Here is a 25,640-nt window from a genome sequence, read left to right on the forward strand (position 1 = left end):
GTGCCCCAAAGATATGTGTTGAGGTCACAACAGGGTTGGCACGTAGTAGTTTTGATCACTTCCAATTTGAACAGGATTGAGCATAATGCACTAAAATTATAAAGTCTCTTAAAATTTGTTCCATTTGTATTTCTGACTGCAAGCCAGTAAAATGATGTTAATTTAATAGCTTATTCTGGTGTGTGTCTGAGTACTGTACTATGACCCTTTTTATGTTCAGTAACAGTGTGCTATTTATTCCAGGATGATGTGATGATGCCACAGCGGGTTAGACTGCAGCACGAAGCTGCCATTCAACATCCAAACAGTGTGAGTACTTTTTTCTTGTGTGTATTTCTGTGTTTTTCTTTTACAGAGTGCCGGATACATCTTTAAAAGGATATGAAAATTTCACAGTAGGGCTAGTGGAGGCAAAGCAATAACCAATGTATTCTTTTCCTTTATTTTTAATCCTTGCACTGAATAGTAGCTTTGACTGAAGTTCTTTTCTTCCATTTATTTTCTCTGTTCAGCAAACCAAATCTCATTATGACAGCGATACTCTTTTTCAAACAAGTATACAGGTTTCACTAATGCATGTTATCTAAAGGACATTGTTGTTTTTTTTTTTTATGTGGCCTTACTAAGTAATGTGAAAAGCCGCAAAGGATTGGCTACAGCTATGGTTTATCTCTTTTCTTAGTATTTGAGAAATTGTAAACTGCAAGGAATGTAGGGGTTGTTATCATTAATAAACTCACCTACAGTTAAATTCATGTTTCTCCCTATATCTGCCTGAAAAGAGAGCATTATTAGAATGCCATTCTTTATTCTTGTGAAATAAACTCAAAAACATTCTGTGCAATAATTGCTTTATGATCTATATGATTTTGGTTTTAAATAAATTTCTGTGATTAGGGCCAGTATCCTTTATAAAGTGTTTGTGTATATGTTCTACTTACCTGAAGAGAATAAATATAAATAATTTGTTATGACAATTAATTTATTTGTCAATGTTATTGACATAGATACTCCTTTATGAAATTGAAAACTGAGTTTGTATTCCTGTAGCAATGTTCAGCAAAAATAGGTTTATTGTTTTCACATCTCTGACACTTTCTCTTGTGAGATTTATTTCAATGTGCAAGAGGTTTCTGGAAAGGCAAGGCCAATTGACTTGGTCTGTCAAGAAGGTATTTCCTGCAGGTCTTGGAACAAAATAGACAGTTTTAGGATTATCACTCCCTGGGAATTAAACAGCTTTTGAACTTTTCTTCCAAAACACACTTGCTTCAAAGTAGAGATTATTATGGTTGTTTCAGCTGAGGAATGTCTGCCAAACAACTGTCTGTTTCATGGTGGGATGTGTACCTGCTCATCACACCACCTGTATTGGATCTCTTCTGAAATATGATAATCCTTACAATGTAATTTATCAAATTATAGTTTTAGTAATACCTGAGTAGCAGTTAACCTAGCTCATATTATGAACATAATTAAGTGATACATCGAAAGTTGTTTTTGTTCTGATATGAATCAGTTAATGTAATGCTGTAGCAAAATGTCAAAGAAACGGAGAGGCAAGTTGATCCAGTAAGCTTCTTTTATGGGAACTAGTGTTAAGAGCTATCATATTTCCTGCATACGTAACTTCTATATCTGTATATTAAGACTTTTTTAAAATTAGCCTAATTTCAACTAAACAGCTTGTGGTCTATTTAGAAAACACTTCAAGTATTTTGTTTCTATTTTATTATACTTTAGTGCCTAACAACATTCAGTATGAACTATTAAATGACAATGAAATAAGTAATAATGAGTGCCTGAGTGGACTGGAGGGTATGTCTTCATGATGCATTCCAAGCAACACAAACTTGTTCTTCCCATGCTCTATAGTAATCTAAACTTGTGTTCCTGTTTTAATGTGGTACTACTTGCCTATTTGCAAAGCTTAATTTGAGCTTTGCACCTCACTAAATAAAACTAGGCCAAGTCCGTCTGATTTAGCATGGGAAATAAGGGTTTCCACCTTTTCAGTTTTCTGGCATATTAGTACCTAAAATCTTCGATTTAGGAAAGTGTAAAAATTCTCAGAAATGAATGGAGCGAAAGGCCTGAGATATTAAACCTTAAGAAAAATGGTAGATATGTGTCCGCTCCACATATGGCATAGATGTAGTACATCTGGGTAGAGCCTGTCTCGTGCCATCACTTTCTCTCAACTTTCCACTGAATTGGAGGGTTTCCTTGCAGCTTTTAGGGAAATGACCTCAGTTTTCTTTTTTTTTGTTTTTTTCTTTAAACCTCTTCTGGTTTTTGTTTTCTGTTATTTCTTGCCTTGTGTTGTTGCTTTTTAGGTGTAAGGATTTTCCTTCTTTCTTCTTGAACCCTACAAAGGCAAAGATGAATCTGTGTTTGAATTGAATGAAACATGGTTTTCCATTTTACAGGTATAGAAAATGTTTGTAAAGCCTATGTGAAGTACACCTTCTGGGTCATTGTGGTATTTTACAGAAGTCTAATTCAGAGGCCTGAAAGGAGAAATGGGAACATCTGTTCCTGATGACCAAATAGATCAGTTTGGTTCAGAGCTCCCCAATAGTTCTAATAAAACTTGAGTTACTCTGAGAGAAGAGAAGTTGACTTTCTGGCCATAAATCTACTGACCAATGTCAGGGTGTTCTGCTGTGACTGCTGTTCCTGAAAAGGAATGATCTCTCTACTGTCTTCAAAATAATCATGGCATTCAATTTTCTGGCCTTCGAAGATGGTTGGAGATGTTTGAAGAAAGTTCTGTTCTGTATTTGGAGTTCTGTCCCTAGCTTCAGCCCAGTGGCCGGAGTAGGTGGAGGGAAAAAGACAAAAAAGCAGAAGCTTGAGAAATGCCTGTGAAGCAGTAAGCTTTTTTGGTTTGTTCCTGAAATTCTAATTTGCAGACTTGGACTTTCCACTGTTTTGCAACTTCTTCTGACCTGGATTTTTGACTTTATGTAGTCTCAGTGTACTTTCAGAAATTTTGTTCTTAATCGTACCTTTGCTGGTTGTTACTGAGAGCCAGAATTCCCAGGGCGCTCTAATATTGGAGGCTTCAGTCTATTGTCATTACTACTATAGATTTACAGGTAAGAAAAGTCTCCAACTTTCTCTGCCAAGCGAAATCTTCTCCCAGATCCTAACTAATCCCTGAGGTTCTTCCTCTTTCATGTTATTCTTAAATGCAGATTGCCTTAGCCTGACTTGAAGCCTGGTTGCTAAACAGTGGAATGAAAGATATCAGATGCCTTTGGAATGACTCCCCAACCAGTTGTTCTTCAGAGAATCTGGTGTCTCTATGAAAAACCAAGAGGCTTGCCCCCAGATTCAGGTAGTGAAATATGACTGGGGTAGCACTGCAGCAGCCCTTAGCTTTATTTCCTGTATCGTAGACTACTAGATCATGCTTTAAAGAGCAAGAGCAAATTCATTTCTAGTCTCTTAAACTATTCTTACTTGAAGACTTTTAAAAAAATCTTGTAGGATGGAGCTGTTTTGTCATCAGTAACATTTAGAGTGGAAGATTTTGGATCTCAAAAGAGAAATTACTAATATGTTATGATTTTATTAAATGCAGCTCTCTAGAACTGCTGTGAATATTTTACATGGTATCCAAGTCCTGTTGACAGAGATTCTATAAGCAGGACAGTCTTAGAAGACACAAGTTTTTAAGACTCTGTCTAAATTCCGAAGCTCTGCTAGCTCAATATGAATACCTACTTTTAGCAGTTTGAAAGCTTAGGGACATTGTAACTGTCTATTGACAATGTAATAGCTACCAACCTTTTGGCACTGATTGTCCAGTGTATATGTGCGCTCATGTTATGCTGCATACAAGTGTGTCTTCAAATTGCTTATGCTCTAATCAGATAAGGAATGACTTTGTTACTAGAGAATGAATGACTGTTACTAAAATTTCTCACTTTAGTTTTTGTTAATCCCTCGAAGCAGCATTTATCCCATTTCTCCATGGTAAGCCAGGTGTTGCTTATTTAGCAACCACAAATCACCTATGCTTTGTTGGCAGCTAATGAGTGGGAAGATTCAAGATCACATTTCCCTTAATTCTGAAAAAAATCAGGCCTTCATATCTTATTTTAGTTATACTTGTGTTCTTCTGGAGGAGATCCAACTTTGTGTACACACTAGTGTTCTGTTGAACAAGGCTTCTGAGTTTGGAGTAGCCCAGGAAATGTGCAGTTTCAACATTATTTCCCACACCACACACACATGCACAATGCAATCTTTCACACCTATGTCCCACACTTACTCTATTATTTAATTTGATAGAGTAGTACCCTTTAAGAAGTCCCAAAGCTTTTTGTTTCAAGGACAGATGAGATTGTATCTGCTTCCAGGTTTGTCTCATTTCAGGCTACTTGCATAAGGACCTGCTGTGGGCATGCCAAGATGAAACCACTGAATGTGGTTTAAGTAAACTCTTGGAAAGCTTGCGTAGCATTAGAGAGCTTCTCTGGGAATTGAGAAGCACAGGTACCTGGCCACACTTTGCCAAGCCACTGTGCCGTTGTGGAGGCTTTAAAGACTGGTGCAGCTCTTGGAATACTCTTCCAGTTTTTCCTAAGGATTCCAGACATTGGAAGGAAAAAAAAAAAAGGGTGTTAAAATGACATGGACTACTGTTCACACTCAAACCCCACTGACCTTCTCATCTTAGAGCCATACTGAATGGTTTTGGACACAATTGTGTCTGCTGGGCATGGTGTTATTTTATTTTTCCTCTCACTAATGTTTGATTTGGGTACATGTGTGCCCCCACAATATGGCTATGCACATGAACAGCATGTGGCTTCCAATTTTTGTGTCTCTTTCTGCAGAATTGCTTAGAAAATAGCTGAGCTCTTCCTCACTGTCTCCTACATCTTCCCAACAGCTAGAATCAAAATGTGGGCAAAGGAAATAAAGAACTTTAGTTCCTTTTGTTTTCACTGGCTGAATAAGAGGAGAATCTGTATCAGTGTCAGAATGAACACCTTTCTTTTTGTTGTAAAATTACTAGCCTCTTTCTCAAACATGTAGGATACCTAGGCACGTGAGAGAACATTGAGTGTAACCATTTGCATTTCTTCAATGAGAAATTCTCACTGTTTTGCATCTCTAAAGCAAATTTTTGGCATATTCTGTAGCTTGGAGTTCTAACAAGAGCTGCAATGCCTAAGGCCATTTTAACCTATTGCATTATCTGAATGTGTTAACCAACTGACTAAATTCTGCATATCTTTGATGGTTAATGTGACTCTGAGATAGTTGATTGGATTGACTGAACTTGAACAATGCATGGCACTACTCGTTCACAGACCTGTTCATCTGCCTCTGGGAAAGCTGTAAACAAATATTGCGCAATCAGCAAATGAATTGGAGACATGAACAAATGAATGATACAGCTGAGCTTGGTCCTTTCTCTAAGGCACAACTCTAGGCCAAAGAGTTGTATGTCCCTCCCCCACCCCCACTGAAGCTCACAAACTAAACTTAGAAATGAAGTCTTGTATTTTTTGGGTTTTGGTTTTTTACTTTTCTTTTGGACTGGACACATACATTCTTGATTTTGAAAGTTATAGTCTAACAGAAAATGTTTTTTGTATTGTTACTGTACCCTGTGCCTTTCTACTTGCCTAGACTTGTTACACATTTCTGTTTCATCTTGGAAACACTGTTTTTTCCTCCTCCCTTTTCCTTACCTACTACTTATTGAGTGCTAGTTTGAACCATTTCACTTTCTCTTTTTTTTGACTAAAATGACCAGATTCCTCTGATTCTTGATTATGTCAGTCCTTTTAGCTGCCCCCTTATTCATTTAAATCAATATGGTTTTCTCAGTAGCAGCAGAAAGAGAGTATACAGTAAAAAGAGTAGATCTTCTCTTACAGGTATAATTAAAATGAATGGGTTTAGTTGTACGTGAAGTAGATACTAATGTGGAAAAGACTTTTTAGGATCAGCATTCTCAGTGTTTATATGGCTGTCATGATAATGAGACCTGATTCTTTTTCAAAGACGGACAATGTTTCAACTATTTTTATACTGGCAAGAGACAGGGGGTTTATATGAGTTAATCCATGAGAGCAGTATTGTAAGAATGGCTTAGCAAGTACTGAGCTTTGTTTTGTTCTGAGTGCAAAAAAATTACTAGACATTCTTGTATCATCTGGCAGGGAGTTCCATATTTTTTATCTAGCTTTTGTCCTTGGAGGAAGGGAGGTAATTCTAGGTAGTCTGGACCAGTTTCCATATACTGTCCTGCATATCAGTTCAAGTCAGAGCGCTTGAAGTCAGAGTGTGCACTGACTGTTTTGTATACAAAAAGAGCACTGCATGTAAATAGCGTGTTCTAAGTAATTTGTTTTGTTGAGTAGTTACAACATTGTGTACTCAACTGGTGGAAAAAGACATCCAGAGAACTGTTTCCTTCTCATCTCGGGTGTGCAGTTGCACATGTAGAAACTCTTGTGACAGAATTCCAGTACAGCATTGCACACTGGAACACAGGTTTATACAACAAACTTTTCAGTGTAGCCTTTTACTGAGCAGCTGTGCCATGGTATATGACATTAATGTGGGTTTTTTTGTTTTTCTTTTGTTCCTGCTTATTATCACAAGTCTGGAATAAAGGCAGAAGACTCTCTTAGTTGTTTTGTGCCAGGCCAGGCTGCTTCATGATGAAAGAGAGCATGGGATTAAAAAAAAAAAAAAAAAGGGAAGAAAAATAGAGGAAGGCCACCTTATACGTTGGCAGTCAACAGTAGCGGTTTGGGAATATTGGCAGTCCTCAGTGTGTAATGATTTTACATTCCACATACCAATGGAGTTTGGTCACCTCTGAAAGATCTTAAAGCCTTTTGTTTGCTGTATCTTCTTATTAGTGTAATGTTAGAGTAGTCCTGAAAATAACAGATTACCTTTCAGACTACATGCTGTGCTTCCTCTGTGTACTTTCTATGGGAGTCAAAATTGTTATTATGCAGTCTGGTAATTACATTGCACTTAGACATGGATTTATGCCATCTAATGAATAAGGTAGCCTTGTTTGCATGGCTAGAGCTGGCAAAATTGAGATAATGCATGTCTCCTATACCTCTGTCTTGTTCTTAAAATAGTCTTTTGTTACATAGTAGTATGGGAACTCAGAAGCTCTAAAACTTATGTGGATTGTCATATAATTGCACCTGGTATTTTTTTTTTTTTAAAACTAGAAACCATGTAAAGGAACAGTTTATTAGATGCTTTGCTGTTCTAGTGGAGTTACAAGTCTTTAGTTAGCACATTAAGAAGTGACCTGAAGTCTAAATGTGTTCATGAACTATTCAGCATGTTTGAATCACAGTATGATGTTACACAGTGAAAAAATATGTGTTATATTAAGAGTATATCTTTGGGAGGGGGGTTTAACAGACAGAAGCTTGCTTCAGCTGAAAACTCTATAGCTGTGATTAGAAGGGCTTATATCTGCTCTCACAGCAGCTTTACAGCTTCTGATCAGCCTGGAACATGGGCAGACAGGCTATATCTGCCTATTAAAGACTTACTCTCAGGAGCTTTACATCAGGTCTAAATTAGATGCAGTGGACAAGGACTTCATTTTGAAGTGAGAAGATGCAAATTTGCCTCCAGAGTGGCTTTGCTATTCCTCAACTACGTTTTTTAGGAAGCGGTCAACAGTGTTATTCTGTGCTCTGAGCCTTTATTCCTGAGGAATTTTATTACCTTCTCTCTACTTAAATTAGACAGTGTTTTAGTCTGGACTGCAAAAATAGGTAAGTAGTATCTTATATGTAATTTTGCAGGTGTGAAAAGATAATAAGCATATGTGAAGCTTTGCTAAACTGTCATTAAGCATAACTACTTAATGTTGAAATATTACCTCTCTGTTTGGTGTGATAGAAAAGTCCCTCCATTTAAATTCTGTCCTTCCTGATTGCTGGTGATCTTCTCTCATTCTGTGTCTTCTACTGAAGCCCAGGTATTACCAATCTCCCTTTTTTGTTTTGTCTTCCAGTTGTTGCATATAGCTTAGCAGATTTTTCTTTGATAAATGCTTTTATTTTGAACACAAACTTGACTAAAATCTTCATTGTGTAGAACTTAAGTAATCTTAGTTTTGCCTTAGTTCATTTGCATCAGCCCTCCTTCTGTTTCCCTTGCTCAGCATGTCTGAGACAGATCAGCGTGTGTTGCCCAGGCATGTCTTAGCAGTCTTAGCAAGCAGTGCCTATAGAGTTTAGCTTTAATATGAGCATTAATTCATGTAATGGCTATTAAAGAGAAATGAATTGGATACTGATGTGTCTTCTAGAATAGATGAATAGATCAAATTTGTTTGCTTAACCCTGTTAATAGGAATTTGCTCCACTAAAGGGGCTAAGTAGATCTGAGGAGGCTCTGGACCATCTTTGGTGTGGATCAGAGAAGAAAATGAGGTTGTATTCCTGAGGTGATTACCTCAATTGTCTAAAATCAGTTTATTTTTGATGCAGGAGAAAAAAGTGTCCAGACAAATGTTTTTACAAACCAACCTAACTATTCTGGTCAATAGAACTTCAGTGCTTCAGACTCAATTCCTGTATACTGCTCACCATAAACGAACTACAAGTCTTTCACATTTTTCTTTGGCCTGTGGAAATTGTAACTCGAAGTTAAGGCTATCCAGTATTGACACTTACAAAAATACATGTATTTATGACTTCAGGAAATTATCATTAGAGGTTTTTAAAATACTATTTCAGTGATCTTCTTTTGGTACAGAGGGCAGAAGACTAGAGCAGTAGTTGTGTGAAGGTTTTTGTTCTGAAGTGGTGACAATGAAGTATGTTTAAGAGGAGAAAATGATTCCTTTTCTTTTTCTGCACTGGAGAATATGAAAATTCTTTCTTTGACAATGAGAGTATTATTCTTACAGTGGTTTTCATTAATTGGGCCTTTCCATGTGTATCACCCAGATCCGCTGGAATTCAGCTGTGTCTTTGCTTTTTATTAGGCAGCTTCCTTAAAGATTCTTTTTAATTTGGTATTTCTGGAAAACCGCAGTGTATTTTCAAAGTCACAATGTCAGTTTAAGTCTGTTCTACATTTACTCAAATATCCCAAATGAGAAACATCCTAACTTACACCACTTTGTAATTAAATTTGTGTTTAATATGGCCTCCACATGCCAATAACCCCATCAAACGATTGTGATTACTAGAGTTTGATATTCATGAATGTCTGATTGTAATGTAGACTTTCAGCATATTTCATTTTTAAAACTGTCTGAAGTATAAAATGTTTGAAAATCAAGATCCTCTTCTTGTGTTTAGATATTTTGCTGTGGTGATAACTATTATTAATCAAATCATATTTTATGGAGCAATAGACACAGAGAAATCAGTTTTTAAATAGAAATTGTGCAGACATATTGGTCTTTTTGACTGTTCTTATGTTTTATGCAAAGGGCTGGTTGTGTAAGCTTCTTTACAGGATCCAAAGAGTTTACTTAATTTGCATCAAATTCAGATTGCATGTGCACTAGCTTCAATAGAGAGGATGAGCCCTTGGATCTTGTTTATCCCAGGATGGCAGACTTTGAATGAGGGCTTCTGAGTGAATGAGGGCTTCTGAGGTGCTTTTTCCTGCCTAAGTTAGTCATCAAAACACTGGGATTTGCTCATTTACCTTCAGAAGACTTCTGAAACTCATTTCATTTGTTGTATTATCTACAGATTTGCTGTAGTATCTCTTCAGTTACTTGAAGTTTTTCAAAGAATATAATATTTGTCTTTCATGATTTCATGCATGACAACATCCTTTTTAAATGTATGGGTGGTGTGATGCTCAGCTCTGCTCGTTCTGATTACACCACCTTGACTTCTTGGTTTTCATATAAATTCATTAAAGAAAATTCAGACTTCCTTGGGTTTTAATTACTTTTTTAAAATATATATATATATACGCTGAAAAAACCATGCAACATACAACTGTGGACTTTGGACTTGAACCAGTGCCAAGCAGGACATTTAACAGGTGTTATTAAAACTGGATTTCTACAAGATAAGAATATCTGCCGAAATGGCTGTTCATCTGATCTAAAGGATTCTCTGGGGAGTCAGCACTGTCAGCATATTTTATAATTTTTAAAACAAGCTTTAAATACACCAGGGTGTGTTCTGTATCTTTACACCTAATGCAAATTACTTTGCAGGTGTCATATGTTTTGAAGAACTCTTGTTTCCTTTATTGGAAATGAGGGGGAGAGAAAATACATTTTACCACCTTCTTCCCCAAGTATATAATTTCAGAAAGATTTCAACCACATAAAAATATTCCTTCCATGTATTTTTTCCTTTTTGATTACACTAAATGATGGTCACAAGATCCTTCTTAAAGCCACTAGTATCTTCAATCATTTCATTATTCTGCTGCATTAAAAAATAAAAGACTGTGGGCCTGTAGAAAAACACAACATAATTTAAATAAAATCTTTTAGTATTTTTAACAACATAAACTTTAAGTCTTGTTTCTAGGAAGGTCAAAATCCAAAATCTTGATTGTTGGTATAAATATCTAATCTGTTTAGCTGTTGCTGTGCCATGTAAGTTTCTTACTAATTAAAACATGTTTTAGTTATTGGGATGACCATGTGCTTGTCTTGGAACTCAATGTAAAGTGTACTGAGTAGACAGCTATATTTTGTAAATCTCTTCGTCTTTCAGGTAACATAGTTTTTTGGACTAACCACCCAGTAATTTTGCCACATTATTGAAAAATGAATTTTCTTGAGTTTTAAAGAAACTTTGAATTCTTGTAGTTAGTGTTACTTGTAATGAAATGCATGGTAGCATAAGGGGAATTTGGAGGAGAATGGTTATTATTATTATTGACATAATTTTATTTCCTTAATGGATAGCATTTTATAGACAGGTTCTTCTAAAGCACCATCACAATTTGAAGGAAGACCATCCAATAATATCCCATATTTAGAGATATATATCTCTCAATATATTTTTACAAAATATGGATTTAGCTATATAGAGCTTTAATTACTTGCTCTAAGTAAGAATAGTAAGAAGCAGAACTGGAAAGAGAGCTGGTAAATTTCTTCAAGATGGTCTTGCTTCCCTGCTCCAGTATTCTGCAGTTGAAATAGATTTTAACATATAATTTCAAAAGTTCTTTAACTTTTCCTTAATTGGGTGAAGGAACAAATTAATAACGTGAGTGTAATCACCTGTTAACATTTAGTTAAAGTAGTGATGCTTATTAATGTTGGCTGAAAATTTTATCCAATATTTGGATATTTTAATGGTTAAATCTGTTTTACAATCATGGTAGTTAACATAACAAAGTTCTAGCTGTTCTGAGTAGATTACAAATGAAGACTTGTGGAAGATTGTGTTAATCGTGTTTCCTGCGAGCAACGGGTCATCTGATGAGATAATGCTGAGTCACAGCTGTGCAATTAAAAATTATGCTATGAGCACTATTTCATAAGTCTTCTTGAAAAGAAATCCTGGACTCTCCCAATCAATTCCTCTTTTTGTGGTAGATTTCTACTTCATGCTTCCAATATAACATACTAGGGATGCTATGGATCCATACTTGTAACAGCTAGTGTTAGAGGTGCTGCACCAATGTCTAAAGCTTTGCTGATCTTTTAGACAAATAGTTATATGTATAAAAATATATGTATTTATAAAGGGGGTTGTGTGTACCCAGGAAGAAAATGAAAACTTTTATAGCAGTTTTTACAACCAAATAATATTTAAAATATTACATATATTAAACCCCAAAGAAATCAATACAGAGGGAAGATGGAAAAATTTTCACTCTCCTGTCAAGTTTTCTTCTGAATTTCAGGATACATTTGCAGTGTCACATCAACTGGGGAGGTGGTGGTGGTGGAAATGAATACAACAAAGATGATAGAAGTAGGATTTGGAGACAGCACAGGTGACGTCTGCCTTTGCTGTATACATCAAGATGTAGGCAAGATTAACAAAACGTGTTCTTAAACATTCAGGATAGCGTAAATGTCTCCTATTAGCTTTTTTAGTTTAGGAAATTTCCCTCTGTGGGCGCTCATAAACAGGCATATTGGGGGAAAAGGCGTCATGCACTAGAGGTAGTCCTTCCTGCATTGCTTGTTATTTGAATGGTCTGTCTTCTCATAGAACATTGTCGAGGACCAGCTGTCATGATACTTCTAATTAAAACTTTGCCATAAGTAGCTAATTACATTATCTTCTAGGAGGTTTACGTCATTCAATCGTATTTCTGACATGAAACTCAACACTGCACACTTTTTCTCAGTGTGTAGAAAGATTTTTACTTTATATATAACCTTTGAAAGTTGCATTTCGTTTAATACCATAAGGTGAGAAAAGCAATGTATTTTGTACAGGAAAGCAATTTATTTTGTACAGGAAAACTGTGGGTTTTTCTTTGCCAAAAAGACATACTTTTCCAATACCTGCTTCAATATCATTATTGGTTAGTTAATTAAAAAACCTTCATAAAACAAAGTTCCTTAAAATAAAACATATTATACATACATATGATTTCTTCATATGTGCCTACTACCTTAAAGAGGGTTTATGCTTTTGCTTATCTTCATTCATTTCCCCTTTTTATAAGACTAGGACGGAGAAAATCAGGATAAGATTGGAGGCCGATTAATTTTTCATCCTCATTTCCTCTTCAGTACAACAGGAGGATTCTGACCTATAGGCTGTGTCCTGAATAAGAAAGATTCTTTGTGCTAGCGGAAGTTGTAGTGATTAAAAAAACGAAAATGCCACATCTGCAGAAAGTGTGTTGTTTTTAATTACTGTCAACTCATTTAATCTCTGCTTCCTCTTACCCGCTTCCTTTTCCATTTATACGTGCAAGGGAAAACCTAAGAACCTAAAGTGATGAAAAATAAGAAACAACTCTACCTGAATATTGCATTTGAAAACAAACACTAGGGCAAAGTTGGAACAAGTTACGGCATGTAAGCGGATGTCTGATGCTGCTGCTGGGTATAGAACGCTGATTTTTGTACATATCAGATATACGACTGAAATACTTCCAGTGGAACAATTTTGTAACTCACAGAAGAGTGACTGTATGTGCTCATAGTACGATTTTGTAATGTTTGTAACAATCCTGCCTAGTTCCTCTGAACATGGTCATAACTCTGAACACTGTATTGATTAACAAGTTGTTGAATGTGCTCGTTAGATTTGTATTTCATATATCATGGCTAACGTAGTGTACTGTGACCAATTTAAGGCATCTATTTAATGGAGAACTCCATTATCCTAGTTTTATATTGTTGTTTGTACTGTTTATTTGTATCATAGTTATATTGTATTAGTTCTATAGTGCTCTAACTCCTGAAAATGTTTAAATGTAGTGGCATAAAGTACACATCCATGCCTTTGATTCTGATAATCTTATTTAGATACGATTAATTAACTCCACTCCTAATCATGTGAAGTGGTAGAGTTACTAGAGAAGAGAGATTCAGGTGCCAAAACACAGACATCCAATGCTATTTTTGAACCTTAGGCTGTTGGAGACCATCTGGACAGGACTGGCAGGTACCGGGGACCTGGTCCTTCTGTGCAGTGGTAGCTGGAGGCCAGGCAGGACCAAAGGACCATAAGGTAGATGCTTATATTTGGCTACTTCTTCCCACAAAGCTCATTTTAAGCCATTTATATTTTTTAAAATTACTTGTATGGCTTTTCAGCATATGCATTTGTTGGTAATTAAGATAAAACCAGACCACTATTTTATGCTCTTAATATCCTTACCTATCACTGTCTCTTGCTGCCATAAGTTATAAATTATTTTGTATTTCTTTCCAGAGAGGCCAATGCTGATTGCAGTTAAGTAAATAGCTAAATAAGCTCTTAAGTTACATTTAATACATAAAAAGAAATAATTGTATGTCTAAAAAGTGAATTACCTCATCTGATGTTGTAGCAGATTGTCATGATTTTCTCTCCTAATTAGAGTTTTGCTCTTCCATGAACTGCCATAGTCCTTCGCTATGAACCAGAAAAATTTTTTTGTTCATGTTACTGCTTCCTATACAAGTAATATTAATACTGCATTACAGCAAGTATCCAGTTGGAATATGAAGCATATTTCATCTGTTGTATATATTACACAGTTTAATCTAGGTACAGGTATATGCCAATTAGCATTTGTAATAATGAAAATATACTTGCCTAATTAGATCAAAAAGATGAACTTGATTTTTGCATAGAAACAGATACTCAAAATAATGAAAACTTTTCTGCTATGGAGAATTTATTGTACTTTCTGGAAGTCTGAATGGGTGTAAAATAGGCCAGAAAGGCTTTTGTTTGTTTGTTTGTTTTCCTATCAAAGTATTCTAAAACTTACGGAAGAAGCAACAGTGAAAACCCTTTCACTTCAATTTAAAAGCTGTAAGGAAATATTCAGTGAAGTGAAACATGGAGGAAATGGGAAACTGTGCAGTTCTGCTGCCCCACCTTACACAGGGGAACTCGAGGAGGCCGTTTGTACTCTCAATAATCCTGATTTGGACTGGATGAAAGCAGCTGGGTAAATGAGCTGGCCTTTACAGCAGCAGTATCAGAGGCTCAGGCTGAGTTACTGTATGTTGCTGATGTTTATCTTGCAGCCATATAATTCAAGAATCCCAGCTGTGAGTCAGAGCCCCATTGGGAGGGGAATGGTCCAGCTAAAGAGCAGAAAGGTGTGGAAATTTTTTGGCTGCGGATCTAGAAATAAAATTGATTGCATAGCAACAATTTAAAAAGCTGTCTGTAAAACATATCTCTTAAGGTGATGCTGAAAGCAGTCTTGAGTGGTACTGGTTTTGAAAATGAAAAGAAAGCAGGAAGTCTGTGTGCTGCGCAAAACATTTCACTGTTATGTTAGGGTAGAGGGAAGTGTGAACATTTCACTTCTTACAAAATGCTAACTTTGTTAGGCATTTGTAGGTATTTTCCTGCTGTGTCGTAAGATCAAAATGCAGCTGTTCTCAATAACGTGCATTTATTTTGTTAAGTGTATTTTGTTGTGATACCAGTATAATTAAAGATTGTGGTTAAGTGTTGTTTTACAATACCATCTTTGGCTGGAGGGAGATCCTTGCTTTTATGTGCCCTGCCGATGGATTGGGTATGTCCATGGAAATCTTATGGAAGGCCACTAAGCACACCAACTACAGCTTTTTTTGCTCCTTTGCTTTTAAAGAAAGGAATTGTCAGGTGGTTGTGGGTTTGGTTTTTTGGGTGAGGAGGAGGAATGAAGACAGCAATTCAATTTGCTTGTGAACAAATAGATTTTAGGAATAATTAGAAAGCCTTCTGGAAGTAAGTACTTTTGTTGTGTGCGTAGATAACAAGTTAAGGTAAATTTAAGAAAAAGGAAACTTTAAAGCCACTACCATGGAGGACATCTTAGTAAATTTTTAAGTATATTAATCTCTCTTTTCCTCTCTCTCTTCCTTTAATTCCATATATGAAACAAGTATAGGATTGCTAAGTATGTATTATGGTATTTTATTGTCTAGTTAATGATCCTATTCAGTGTGTAAAGAAGAAGAAATTGGAGTGAAATCTTAACCTCATCTTTAACTTCACTGGAGCCATTTCATTCATCTGTAATGCCTGTCTTCTAGAGCTCAAACTAGAAAAGAGTAAGAAGAGACACAGGCATGGGGGAGATGGTGTTATATACTTAAATATCTTTTAGAGAAATGAGGATATTAGTAAGCATGTGGAGTCTCAGAAGATTTTGTTTTTCTAAGTTACGTTTTGAATTGTCTTCACTTTTTCCAGCAAGCAGCTTTTCTTTCTCACATGAATTCTCAGCATTGGTTTTACTGTTCTTCCTTTTTAGTGTTCGTTGATATTAGAGTAAGCCATCATAACACTTGCTTCTACCTTTGTTAGCCATTACAGAATGGAGGCTTTTGGATTCTTATTTTGAAAATTCAAGGTCCGAGAGTCATCAGCTGTGTACTGTTTAGTCATGGCAGTGAAATCCATTGCTCTGGAGATGGCTTATGGTTGTTCAAACCCTTTGCCATCAGTTCTAGTAAAACTACATTTAGACTCGATGCTGTGAACCTTTAGGTGTTTGGTGTGCTGCTAAAGGGACTTTCAGTTGCAACAATAGAAGGGTTGCCCTGATGATTATTCGAAGTTTTCATTGAACTAGGTAAAAAATGTAATTTGATTCTTGAAACATTGAGTTACTCTAACATTTGACTGTCACAGGCCAATTCTATTACTTTCTGCTGTATTTCCTTATATATTTTCCTGGATTAATATCTTATACTGGTTTTACTATTATTCTTAACATTAGGTTGAGTGTTGGTGTAGACAACAAAGTTGTGATGTACAAACCGCCTTTCCCCCCCCCTTTTTTTTTTTTAAAACCTATTTTTTTATTTGACTAGTGTGTTTGTATGTAAGGCTCTAGATTGTTATCCTCTCACTCTGTCTTGCTGTTGGGCATGCCAATTGATGAAGGAGTTTGGAAAGTTACACTTCCAAGGTTCTACCCCAAATTATGGTGAAATTCAATGTTAACTCATTGTTTTTTCTGTTTGGGATTTATATTGCTGCAATAACAGTAATTCCTAAATAACTTGTTTATTTGATTAGTATTTTTTTCTTAATTATGGTGGTTTTAGTTCCAAAAGGCTCAAAGTATTTTAAGGTCTACATACAGTAAGTACAGAATTGTTGTTACAAGCCAAAATTCGGAGAAGTAAATTGGAGTGTGCAATGGAATTATCTATATGGCTATATGGAAAGAGGAGGAAATTTTGGCTAAGAACCTACATCAAACTCTAGAAATTACAAAAAGTGGTGTATGATACGGAAAAGAGCTGTCAGGATCCAATTTAATAAGTTATTCTATCTGCCTTCACCTCTCCTTGACTGTATGTACAGATGATTGATCAAACCCATCCGGTTTTCTCTGGAAGCATAAGGAATTGAGATTTGAACCAATTGTTCTTTGGACTTTAGGGAATTACACTCCTATAGCTGAGAACCCAGATTCAACATTTTTTTTTAGATTGCTTAAACTATCAACAGCATTTATGAAAATGGTCAGACTGGTCAGAAATTAATATAAAAATATGAAATTCTGTCCTCTGCTTCTCATTTAGATTTTAAATCGTGCAGAAAGAGATGTCTGCACTTACTACTTGGCTCTAATTGAAACCCAGGTTTTCAGAAAAACAAAATTTGAGATTCTCCTTTCTCTCTCTTACCTCATGAAAGCTGTTTGTGATTCTGTATTTGTTCAGCTTAGGCTGTGACTGTTTGAATAAAGAAACTAAGTTTCCATATTGCATTGTTGTAGAATACCTTTTGAGAAAAAAAGTTCTTTGTAATTTTTTCCGTTCTGACTTCCGTGCATAGTTTTGTGAAGTGTCTTTGGAAGCGATAAAATCCTAGTTTATGCAAGAGAAGGTAGTCTGTCTTGGTTAATGAATACTAGCAAGAGTTCTGTAAATAATTCTGTTCTTAAAAATCATCCTCACCAAACAGAACACATGTACAGCTGATGCAACTTCTGTGAAGTTTTTATCTCTGTGGAGCGCCTCCTTTAAAAATGTATCTGTGAACTCTTCTAATTGATACTCAATTTAAAAGAATTTTGGGTTAACCTTCTGGAAATGTCTTAGTATTACTTAGCTGTAATTCAGGAGAAAGTTAGGATAAGTATGGAAGTTGTCCGTAGTAATTAGTGGTTGTCACTGAGGAAAAATTTTGTAGTTCAGAGACATTCTGTTTTATTCTTATGGGATAAGCAAATCATTTTGGTTTCTTTTTTTTTAATGTTTGTTCTTTTGATTGTATTTAATCATACTCTAAATTGCGGTGGTTCGTTGCCAGCAGTCCCCCAGCAAGATCTCTTCATGGTGTTTTTGTTCCCACATCAAAAGCATTCACAACTGCACGTGCAGAATTCGAGCCTGACTGCTTGCATCTGTGCAGGGTTTAAAGCTCTCTAAATAGAGATACCTGAAAGATTGAAATTTAGTGTGCACAGTGTATACACTTACGTTCCTTGTGAATGCTTAGGGTGGAAAATAGACCAAATAAGTTTTCTGCACTATTATTGAACAGAACTTGGTTATCTGAAATTATTCTTCAGAAAGGCTAATGCCTATGGTTTGGTGTTAATTCTCAGCTAATGAACACATCCTCAACAGGAAGCGCCCATCAAAACCTGGAAGCGAAATAGACAGTTATAGTATGATAGGAGTGCAATAGTTGGTACAAAACAGTATCAGCTTACTATGCATATATAATTAAGTCCTGTAGTACCCTGAAGGTTGAGGGTGCACTGCAGACCGTCGGGAATAGCAAACAGCAGAGTTCTGCTTAGTCACCTCCTAGGCTTCTTCCTTGTCTGACCAGAGATTTGTAAACAGTTTAGTGTTTGTATGAAATTGCATTAATATGTGTCTATGAAGTTACAGATAATCTGAAATCCCTCTAGTATTCTGGTTTTGATGCATATTGGAATCTATGTATTATGCCAATAGGTGTTCAGAATATTAAAATTCATATTTAACCTGTACAGCTACAGAACAGTATTGGAGAAGAAAATGTTGCTTGAATGAGTATCCAGTATTTCAGTGAACAAATCAAAATGGGGTGTCTACATTGTTCTACCATGAATGAGACAAATCAGAATACAGGTTTTTTTTCCTTATTTTATATGAATTATAAATAATGTGTAGTATTATAGGTGATGGCAATGTTGGTATGATTGTCTGGTGTTATCCAAGTTCTAATATTCATTTGTCAGACTTCAACCATTTTTACTGAAATTTTGCATTCTAGATGTCTGCCTTTGGATGACTTTCCTTTGAAAATTTCAACCACAATGGTTCAAATATTCCCAGGACTGAAGCTATTGGAAAGACACTTCTCTGTGTTGGTTTTCTAGAGATCTTTGAAAGTCTGTAACTGTTTAACATTTGAGCAGAGCAACTGTGACATATTACATTATACTATATTATATTATACCATATTATATTATATTAGACTGTATTAAATTATGAACATGGAAGGGTGCTAATAAGGACTATATAGATAATCTTAATTCGTGGAGTTCCCATGTTTTGAATGCTTATTTTATCATCTTGTTGCCATGTGGGTGTACAGCAGTTACACTATGTGACTTATCTCATTTTGCTTCAGATTATTGGTTGCCAAGTCAGAAGAGAGCCCTTGGAGTCTACTGAACGGTATACTCGTTGGATCAACAATCTGACTGAAGAACAACTTCTTACGCAGGTATTCTTGTTTCAGCTGTGACTGAAATTCCAGCAGAAAAATAGAGCAAGATGGATTTTTTTTTTCCCAGTCATTAGCAATACTTGATAACTTACTATGGTTATCAGATTCTTATATTTAAAGGCTAGTTTTTTCAGTGAGAGACAAGTTCATGGTGGATGTGGTCATTACATAATGATGACTTTACACGGAGGGAAAATGGAGCTTTCAGCTTCAGGTCTGGAGTGAGCCTTACATTTCATACTGCTGTCTGTGGTTAAATGCATATGCTTTCATGCTCTAATAATTGGTTTAGGGTTTCTTTTTAAAAGGTGTATTTAAATACAGAAGGGGAAAAAAAATTTTCTTGAGAATGAGTTCCCTCCCCCCTAAGGTTAGGTACTGACCGCTTCTGTATCTGTTTAAGTTTTGCTAGAGATCATTTTAAAATAGCAGTTCTTCAGGCATTAAACATTGGGCTCATTATACATGTTTGTAAGTAAGATGCGTCTTGTGCAACTGAAGATGACAGTTTTGGCATAAGGAAAGGTTGTTTCGTTAGGCAGGCAGCCAATGCTGAACTAAAAGAGACTTTGGCAAAAACAAGTTAAACTGTGGAAGAAATCAGTCCAGCTTGTGGAGGAATGTGTGTGCTGAGTATTGTAAGAAATCTAATGGATGGTTAGCAGAAAACATCCCAGCAGGCATTAAGATGCAAGTATTTGGGGTTGGGTTTTGTGATGCTATGGTAGGAAGACATTTGCTTTTGATTTTCCTGGATTTAAGTGGCTGAAAAGATTAACATACCCTTGTTTGTTAGACTTCATTGGAAACTGTGTTGTGTTCCCCATTACCCTAACCCCCAAAGACATACTTATGGGCTCTGGTATGTTCATTGTAACACAAGAAGTCATCTACAGACCTTCTTTTAAAATCAGCAGTGGTGTTACAGTTCCCTATAATTCACCAAGTGAAAGAAGTTACAGAAGTTACCCATGGGATATTTGGGTTTGTCTTTGAGTATGGCATTAGAAAAAAAAAATTATGGATTTAAACCAGTGAATTTATCTGACAGCAGCATCTGCATCACTGTTGTTGAAGAGGAAGAAAAACTCGAGGATGTAAAAACTTGTCCTACACAACCTGAAGTGTTTCATCTAAGTGGCCACTGGATGGGGTCTTTAATGAATTAAGGTGGAAATTAAAAGAAATATCCTAGTTCTGAGATTATTTAAGTGGGGGTATACAAAAAGAAAACTCATTTTAAGATGGGGATGTACGTCTTCTGGAAGAGATTATTTATGCAGTGTTTCTGACAGTAGGATGCAAATATAGTGACCTGGGAAGTCCCTCTCAATCTTATGTGCCTACAAATATCTCTTAAAGCCTTAATCAAGCAGCATGTGCAATCGATTGTTTAGATATGATTTAGATTCACACATTTTACAAATAGATGAGGAATTTTGGAAAACGTTGGGTTTGGAACTAGAACGCTGCATAGCAGAACTTGTGCTACGTGTCCATGAGTTTATTAACAAGATGAGATTTATAGAACCACACTATTTATGCATTCCTAATTAATTTTTTTAACTGTTCTTTATCAAATTTAACACAGAATGGAAGTTCCTCAAAGACACTAGGTTTCTGAACATGCTGTGGAAGTATGAAGCTAGGATAGATTTTTCTGCACCAGCTGCAATTCATATGTTGTTGAGCACCCCAGAATCCACTTGGAGAGATTTTAGGTGCCCAACCATAAGACAAGCTTCAGCTGTGACACAAGTCTGTAGGAAGCTTGGCTTTTCTAACGCTGGTACTAATGGAACCGCTTGATTTCCAGAGCAGTGCATGTCAGCATATGGCACTTCTCTTGCCTTGGTATCTGTTCTTCTAATTAGAAATTCAGGTAGGGAGGCAATTATTTTGCTTTTCCTTGACTTAAAGTATGGGGAGGAGGAATTGGGAGTAAAAACCATCTCAGCTGTTCTCTAATAACCACGATATGAATCGATTAGGTAAGGGTAGGCCTGATTTGTCCCACTCCCCTGCCCCCGTACATTTTATTTTGGATGTGCTTTTTTAAAGTCTCTTCAGTAAATAAGCCCCAAGAAAACTATAATGATGGGCCTTTGCTAATGGATTTGTAGAATCTCTGGGAGGAGCAGTCCTTCAGGGAATTCAGGAAAATTGGCTTTAATTTACAGCATATTGTCTCCAGCAGTTTCCTGTAGTGAAAGAATGTTCAGCTTTTTTTAGCTGTCTCTGTACTCAGTGCTCAGCTTTTTTTCCGGTTGCTTCTGTTGCATTTCTCTGTCATGCGCATGCAAATTATTTGTGCTGTAAATTGGGAAACCAAAGCAGCCAATTAAAAAAGCCAATTTGCAAGACCATAAAATCCCCTATCATAATATTCATGTTATTAATCAAATACTATCCTATAGCATTTGATTGCTTTACTAGACAGTGACTAAAGTCCAGTTTGAAAGAGGTGGGTGGTAGCAGATGTTTTGTTAGGTGCTTGGATGGTTTCATATGCCTCAGTGCTGGCTGCTGGTTTTATATCACTTGAGTCAATACCAGATTTTTGGATCAAATGTCCATCCCCTGCCCTCATGCTGGGAAGATCATTCAATACAAAATGCTTCTAGCATTTTAACTTTTCTTTTCCCTTAGCCATGGCCTCTTGATGCTTACTCATCCATTAAATGTTTCTCTAAACAATTATACTGTAACATTCCAAAGATACTTTATGGTATGCGTGAAATTTCAGAATATATACCCCAGAGAGAGCGGAGGGAGTAAGAGTACAAAGAGAGTGTAATAATGAGAAAACTACTTTTTAAAAGATTAATATTTGCTTGTTTAAGCTTATCTTCTGTATAAATGATGAGTGATTAAAACATGCTTTTATAGGTACATTAATATAAGCCTTAAAATACATGTATATGTGTTCTGGTAGACTTGTTATCTTTCTGGACAATAGTTAAGAATAAGAAATTTTAATTGTTCAGTAAGTGCAGAGCATGGTGACAGGTACAGGAAGAAAATAAGCAAATTAAGAAAGTGACTGTTTTGATGTTGAAGTGAAAAAAATTAGATTAAAACTAAACCTACAGGATATCAGAGTCTGAATTGTGCTTGAAATACGATTGAAGTTTGATCATGTAGCCCTTCTTGTGCACTGGAAATTTTACTGTGCTGTATAAGTAAAAATGTCTGAATGGTTATAAGGTTGGCTAATTACACAAATATTTATACAAGTAGTTTTTTAAGGATTGTTGCTGACTGTAAGTTACACAGCTGAGTTCATATCCATGTCTGTTAAATCACTACTTTAGGTTAGTTTACTCTCACAGCCTGTGAAGTATTACATTCAGCCTGAAGCATAATTCCATCTGACCTACCATTTTTTTCCTCCCCAAAGACAAGAGAGTTCTCTGCTTTCACATGGTCGTTCACTCAGAAAGCAGACAGCAAGCTTAGAATGATATGTGAGGAGACTTTTGCAAAAAGGAATGGGCTCTATGGTTGGTAAGACCGGAATGGCCTAATTTAGAAAAATAATGGTCTGAACAAAACACGATGATTCTGTATGTCTGTTGTCCACTGTAATGTGTCTGTATTGCTTCCTGATACATATTGTACTTTGCAGATTGTCTCAGAGCTCTTTGTGTTGGATAAATCTGGAACCTTTCACAGGTGATTTGTGGTTCTTACTAATAATCTGTCTGGCCCACCTGATGGAAGAACAGTAATTAACATGTTAGGGATTTGTAACTTACACTTTTCTGTGCCGTTACAGTTGCCTGTTAAATTTAGCTAATAGGCTTAAAAGCTGTGCTTCTCTACTTACTAAGTCTTCCTATGTTAGAGTTTAGTATTTGATAAAAGTTCGTGCTACAAATCAGCATGTACTACAGATACTCAGTTTGGAAATAGATCCTGCATTTTGGCAGGCACGAAGGACCTGATAACATGGCTGGACCTATTCCATAAATTCAATACGCTCAATATTGCGTTGTCATCATGTATCTCAGTAGGCAGCTTCTTACTGGTAAAAAGCTGCTAGGAGTAGATTGCAGGTAGGATGAATTTTCCAGGTGGGCCAGACATTGAATATCTCTGGCTTAGAGCATCTTTTTTGTCTGCTTGCAGACCACAAAATTCCAGCTTTATAAGTGCTAGAGTTGGTTGTCAGCGTGTCAGAACTGAAATAATAATTGAGGTGACAGTCTGAAAGTGGATATATGCGATGTCTGGTTATATTAGTAAAGGCAAAAACTGGACAGAGGGTAAGACTTTTTCTTAAAAATGAATAAAACGTGAAAAGGCTGATTGATACCCCCCCCGCCCCCCCTTTTTCTTTGCTGCTATTAATGGCTCATTTGTATTTGTTGTCTTTCAATAGAAAGATACTCAACACTTCTCTGGGCTTTTTTTGTCACCGTTTCCTCTTCCTTCACCCATGTTATCTAAAGATGTGTCATTAATAGTGCAGTCTTTCTACTGAGTGAAAGAACTGAAATCACAAACTGGTTAATTACAGTAGATTCTACTAGTTTGTATGGGATTAAGCGTATATTGTATAAGAAAAAAAAACAACTGGCTGCTTCATTTTGTGGCTGGTCCTTTTTCTTCTCTGGAGGACAATGAAAAAAGGTTTCACAACCTAGTCAATGTTTATATTTACATTTGAAAATGCTTGTCAAAGGGATTCATGGAGTTCTAGAAAGTTTAATGAGAATTGGTTTACCCACATCTGTGAACTCCAAGCACAATTAGAACTTCCTAGTCGGGCTTTATGTAAAAGCATCTCAGGGTCAAATATCTTTTAACTGAGTAACAGGTTTGTAGTGGTTCAGAAATGTATACAGATTTTGCATTGTATGTTAGTAATTTTGCATGAGTTTAAAGGTATACCACAGAGGGAAGAGTGTTAAATACCTTCAATTTTTCCTTCTTATGTTTTGTTTGATAATTTGCATGGTGAAACAAGGCTTGAATGCAGTTCATGATGCATAGTAATATTTGAATGGAACAGAAACATTGTAATATAGTATAAAAGCAACTTGGGAGTAGAGTAAGTTTGGTTTTATTGCAAAAAGTTGGTGATAAAGACAGTCTTACAGCATGATGGATACTTGTATGGCAGAAAAAGAATGACATGATTTTGATGGACATTGGAATTAAGCAGGTAGAAAACAGTTTACCTCTGATTTGAGCTACGTTTTGTTGCAGCTGATGATCTTCTGTATTGTAAGTAATCATACCAATATGCAATGCAACGTGTTTGCAACCTAAAAAACATTTTAGGTAAGGCAATGCCCCTGATGCCAAGGGTAAAGGAAAACAGTCAGGGATTAAATTTTCAGAAATGTGTAATTTGTTTTCCAAACTATTAATTGACATTTGTGTTGTCTCGACACTTCTGAATAGTACCTTGAAAAATAGGGCAACAAATTAAAATAAAATCAGGATGTGGTTATTAATGTAGGACTGCAGCTAGGGGCATGGATGGAACCAACGTCCAGTTTCTGAATGCTCTATTTATTCTGGTTTGATTTTCCACAAATACCCTGTTGATGTGCTAGCTTACAAATAAAACAGCCTTTAAGCTTTTCTTTGGGCTTTATCTTGTTGCCTTTTATAGCTTAAGGAAACTTTACTTTTCTCTAACAGATGAGGGACAAAAACCAGTTTTGGTTTTAAAATTATAGGTGAGATACTGAAGTAGCTGTAACTTTTTTTTTTTCTTTCAAAACAAATAGCCTACTCCAAATACAAATTTCCAACTAATTTAGTGATGTTTATTTTTCAGTTGGTCCTCCATATGTGAGAGCACAGAGCAGATACACCCTTAACTTCCTGTAATTTTCTTTCTTTGAATTTGAAAATCAAAGTGCTGATTCCACAAAAAAGGGAAATACTTTTACTGTGGCTTTTAGTGTAATAAAAATTACAGATTTTGAACATATTTTTACTGCAATGCAACTCCCTATTATAGCATTTTTATAGGAAAAAGCATTTTTTTTTGTCTCTTGCAACTGGACACTGAACTGTTTTTCACTGTTTAAAAACTGGGTATGAGCATGAGTTAAGTGCATTTTATTTATTATTGGAAAATAACTTCCTTTTTTGGTCTCAACTTTTAGTGATAAAAGTACTGAGCCAGATTTTCAGGAGAGCTTAGTAATTTCCATAGTAATTGGAGTGGCTGAGTGTGTGAGTATGAAAGCATCATTTCCCATATTGGATAGTCGGTCTGAAGGCCGGTTGGTTATATCACAGTCAAGATTTTGTTTCTTAATATTTTTTTATACTGACCTCACCCTGCCATGTTTG

At 36.0% G+C, this 25,640-nt stretch overlaps 1 protein-coding gene across 1 annotated transcript in view; it reads left to right on the plus strand.

Moving 5' to 3' along the window:
• B3GNTL1 (UDP-GlcNAc:betaGal beta-1,3-N-acetylglucosaminyltransferase like 1) overlaps positions 1-25,640 on the plus strand; it is a 141,559-nt gene that overhangs the window by 31,313 nt on the left and 84,606 nt on the right. The window contains exons 5-6 of the mRNA XM_009637798.2: positions 244-309; positions 19,224-19,319. Of these exons, the coding sequence (XP_009636093.2) occupies positions 244-309; positions 19,224-19,319 (162 nt within the window). The remainder of the gene's footprint in view (positions 1-243; positions 310-19,223; positions 19,320-25,640) is intronic.

The sequence above is a fragment of the Egretta garzetta genome, unplaced genomic scaffold, assembly GCF_000687185.1.
Source record: "Egretta garzetta isolate BGI_Z169 unplaced genomic scaffold, ASM68718v1 scaffold34, whole genome shotgun sequence".
Taxonomy (NCBI): Eukaryota; Metazoa; Chordata; class Aves; order Pelecaniformes; family Ardeidae; genus Egretta; species Egretta garzetta.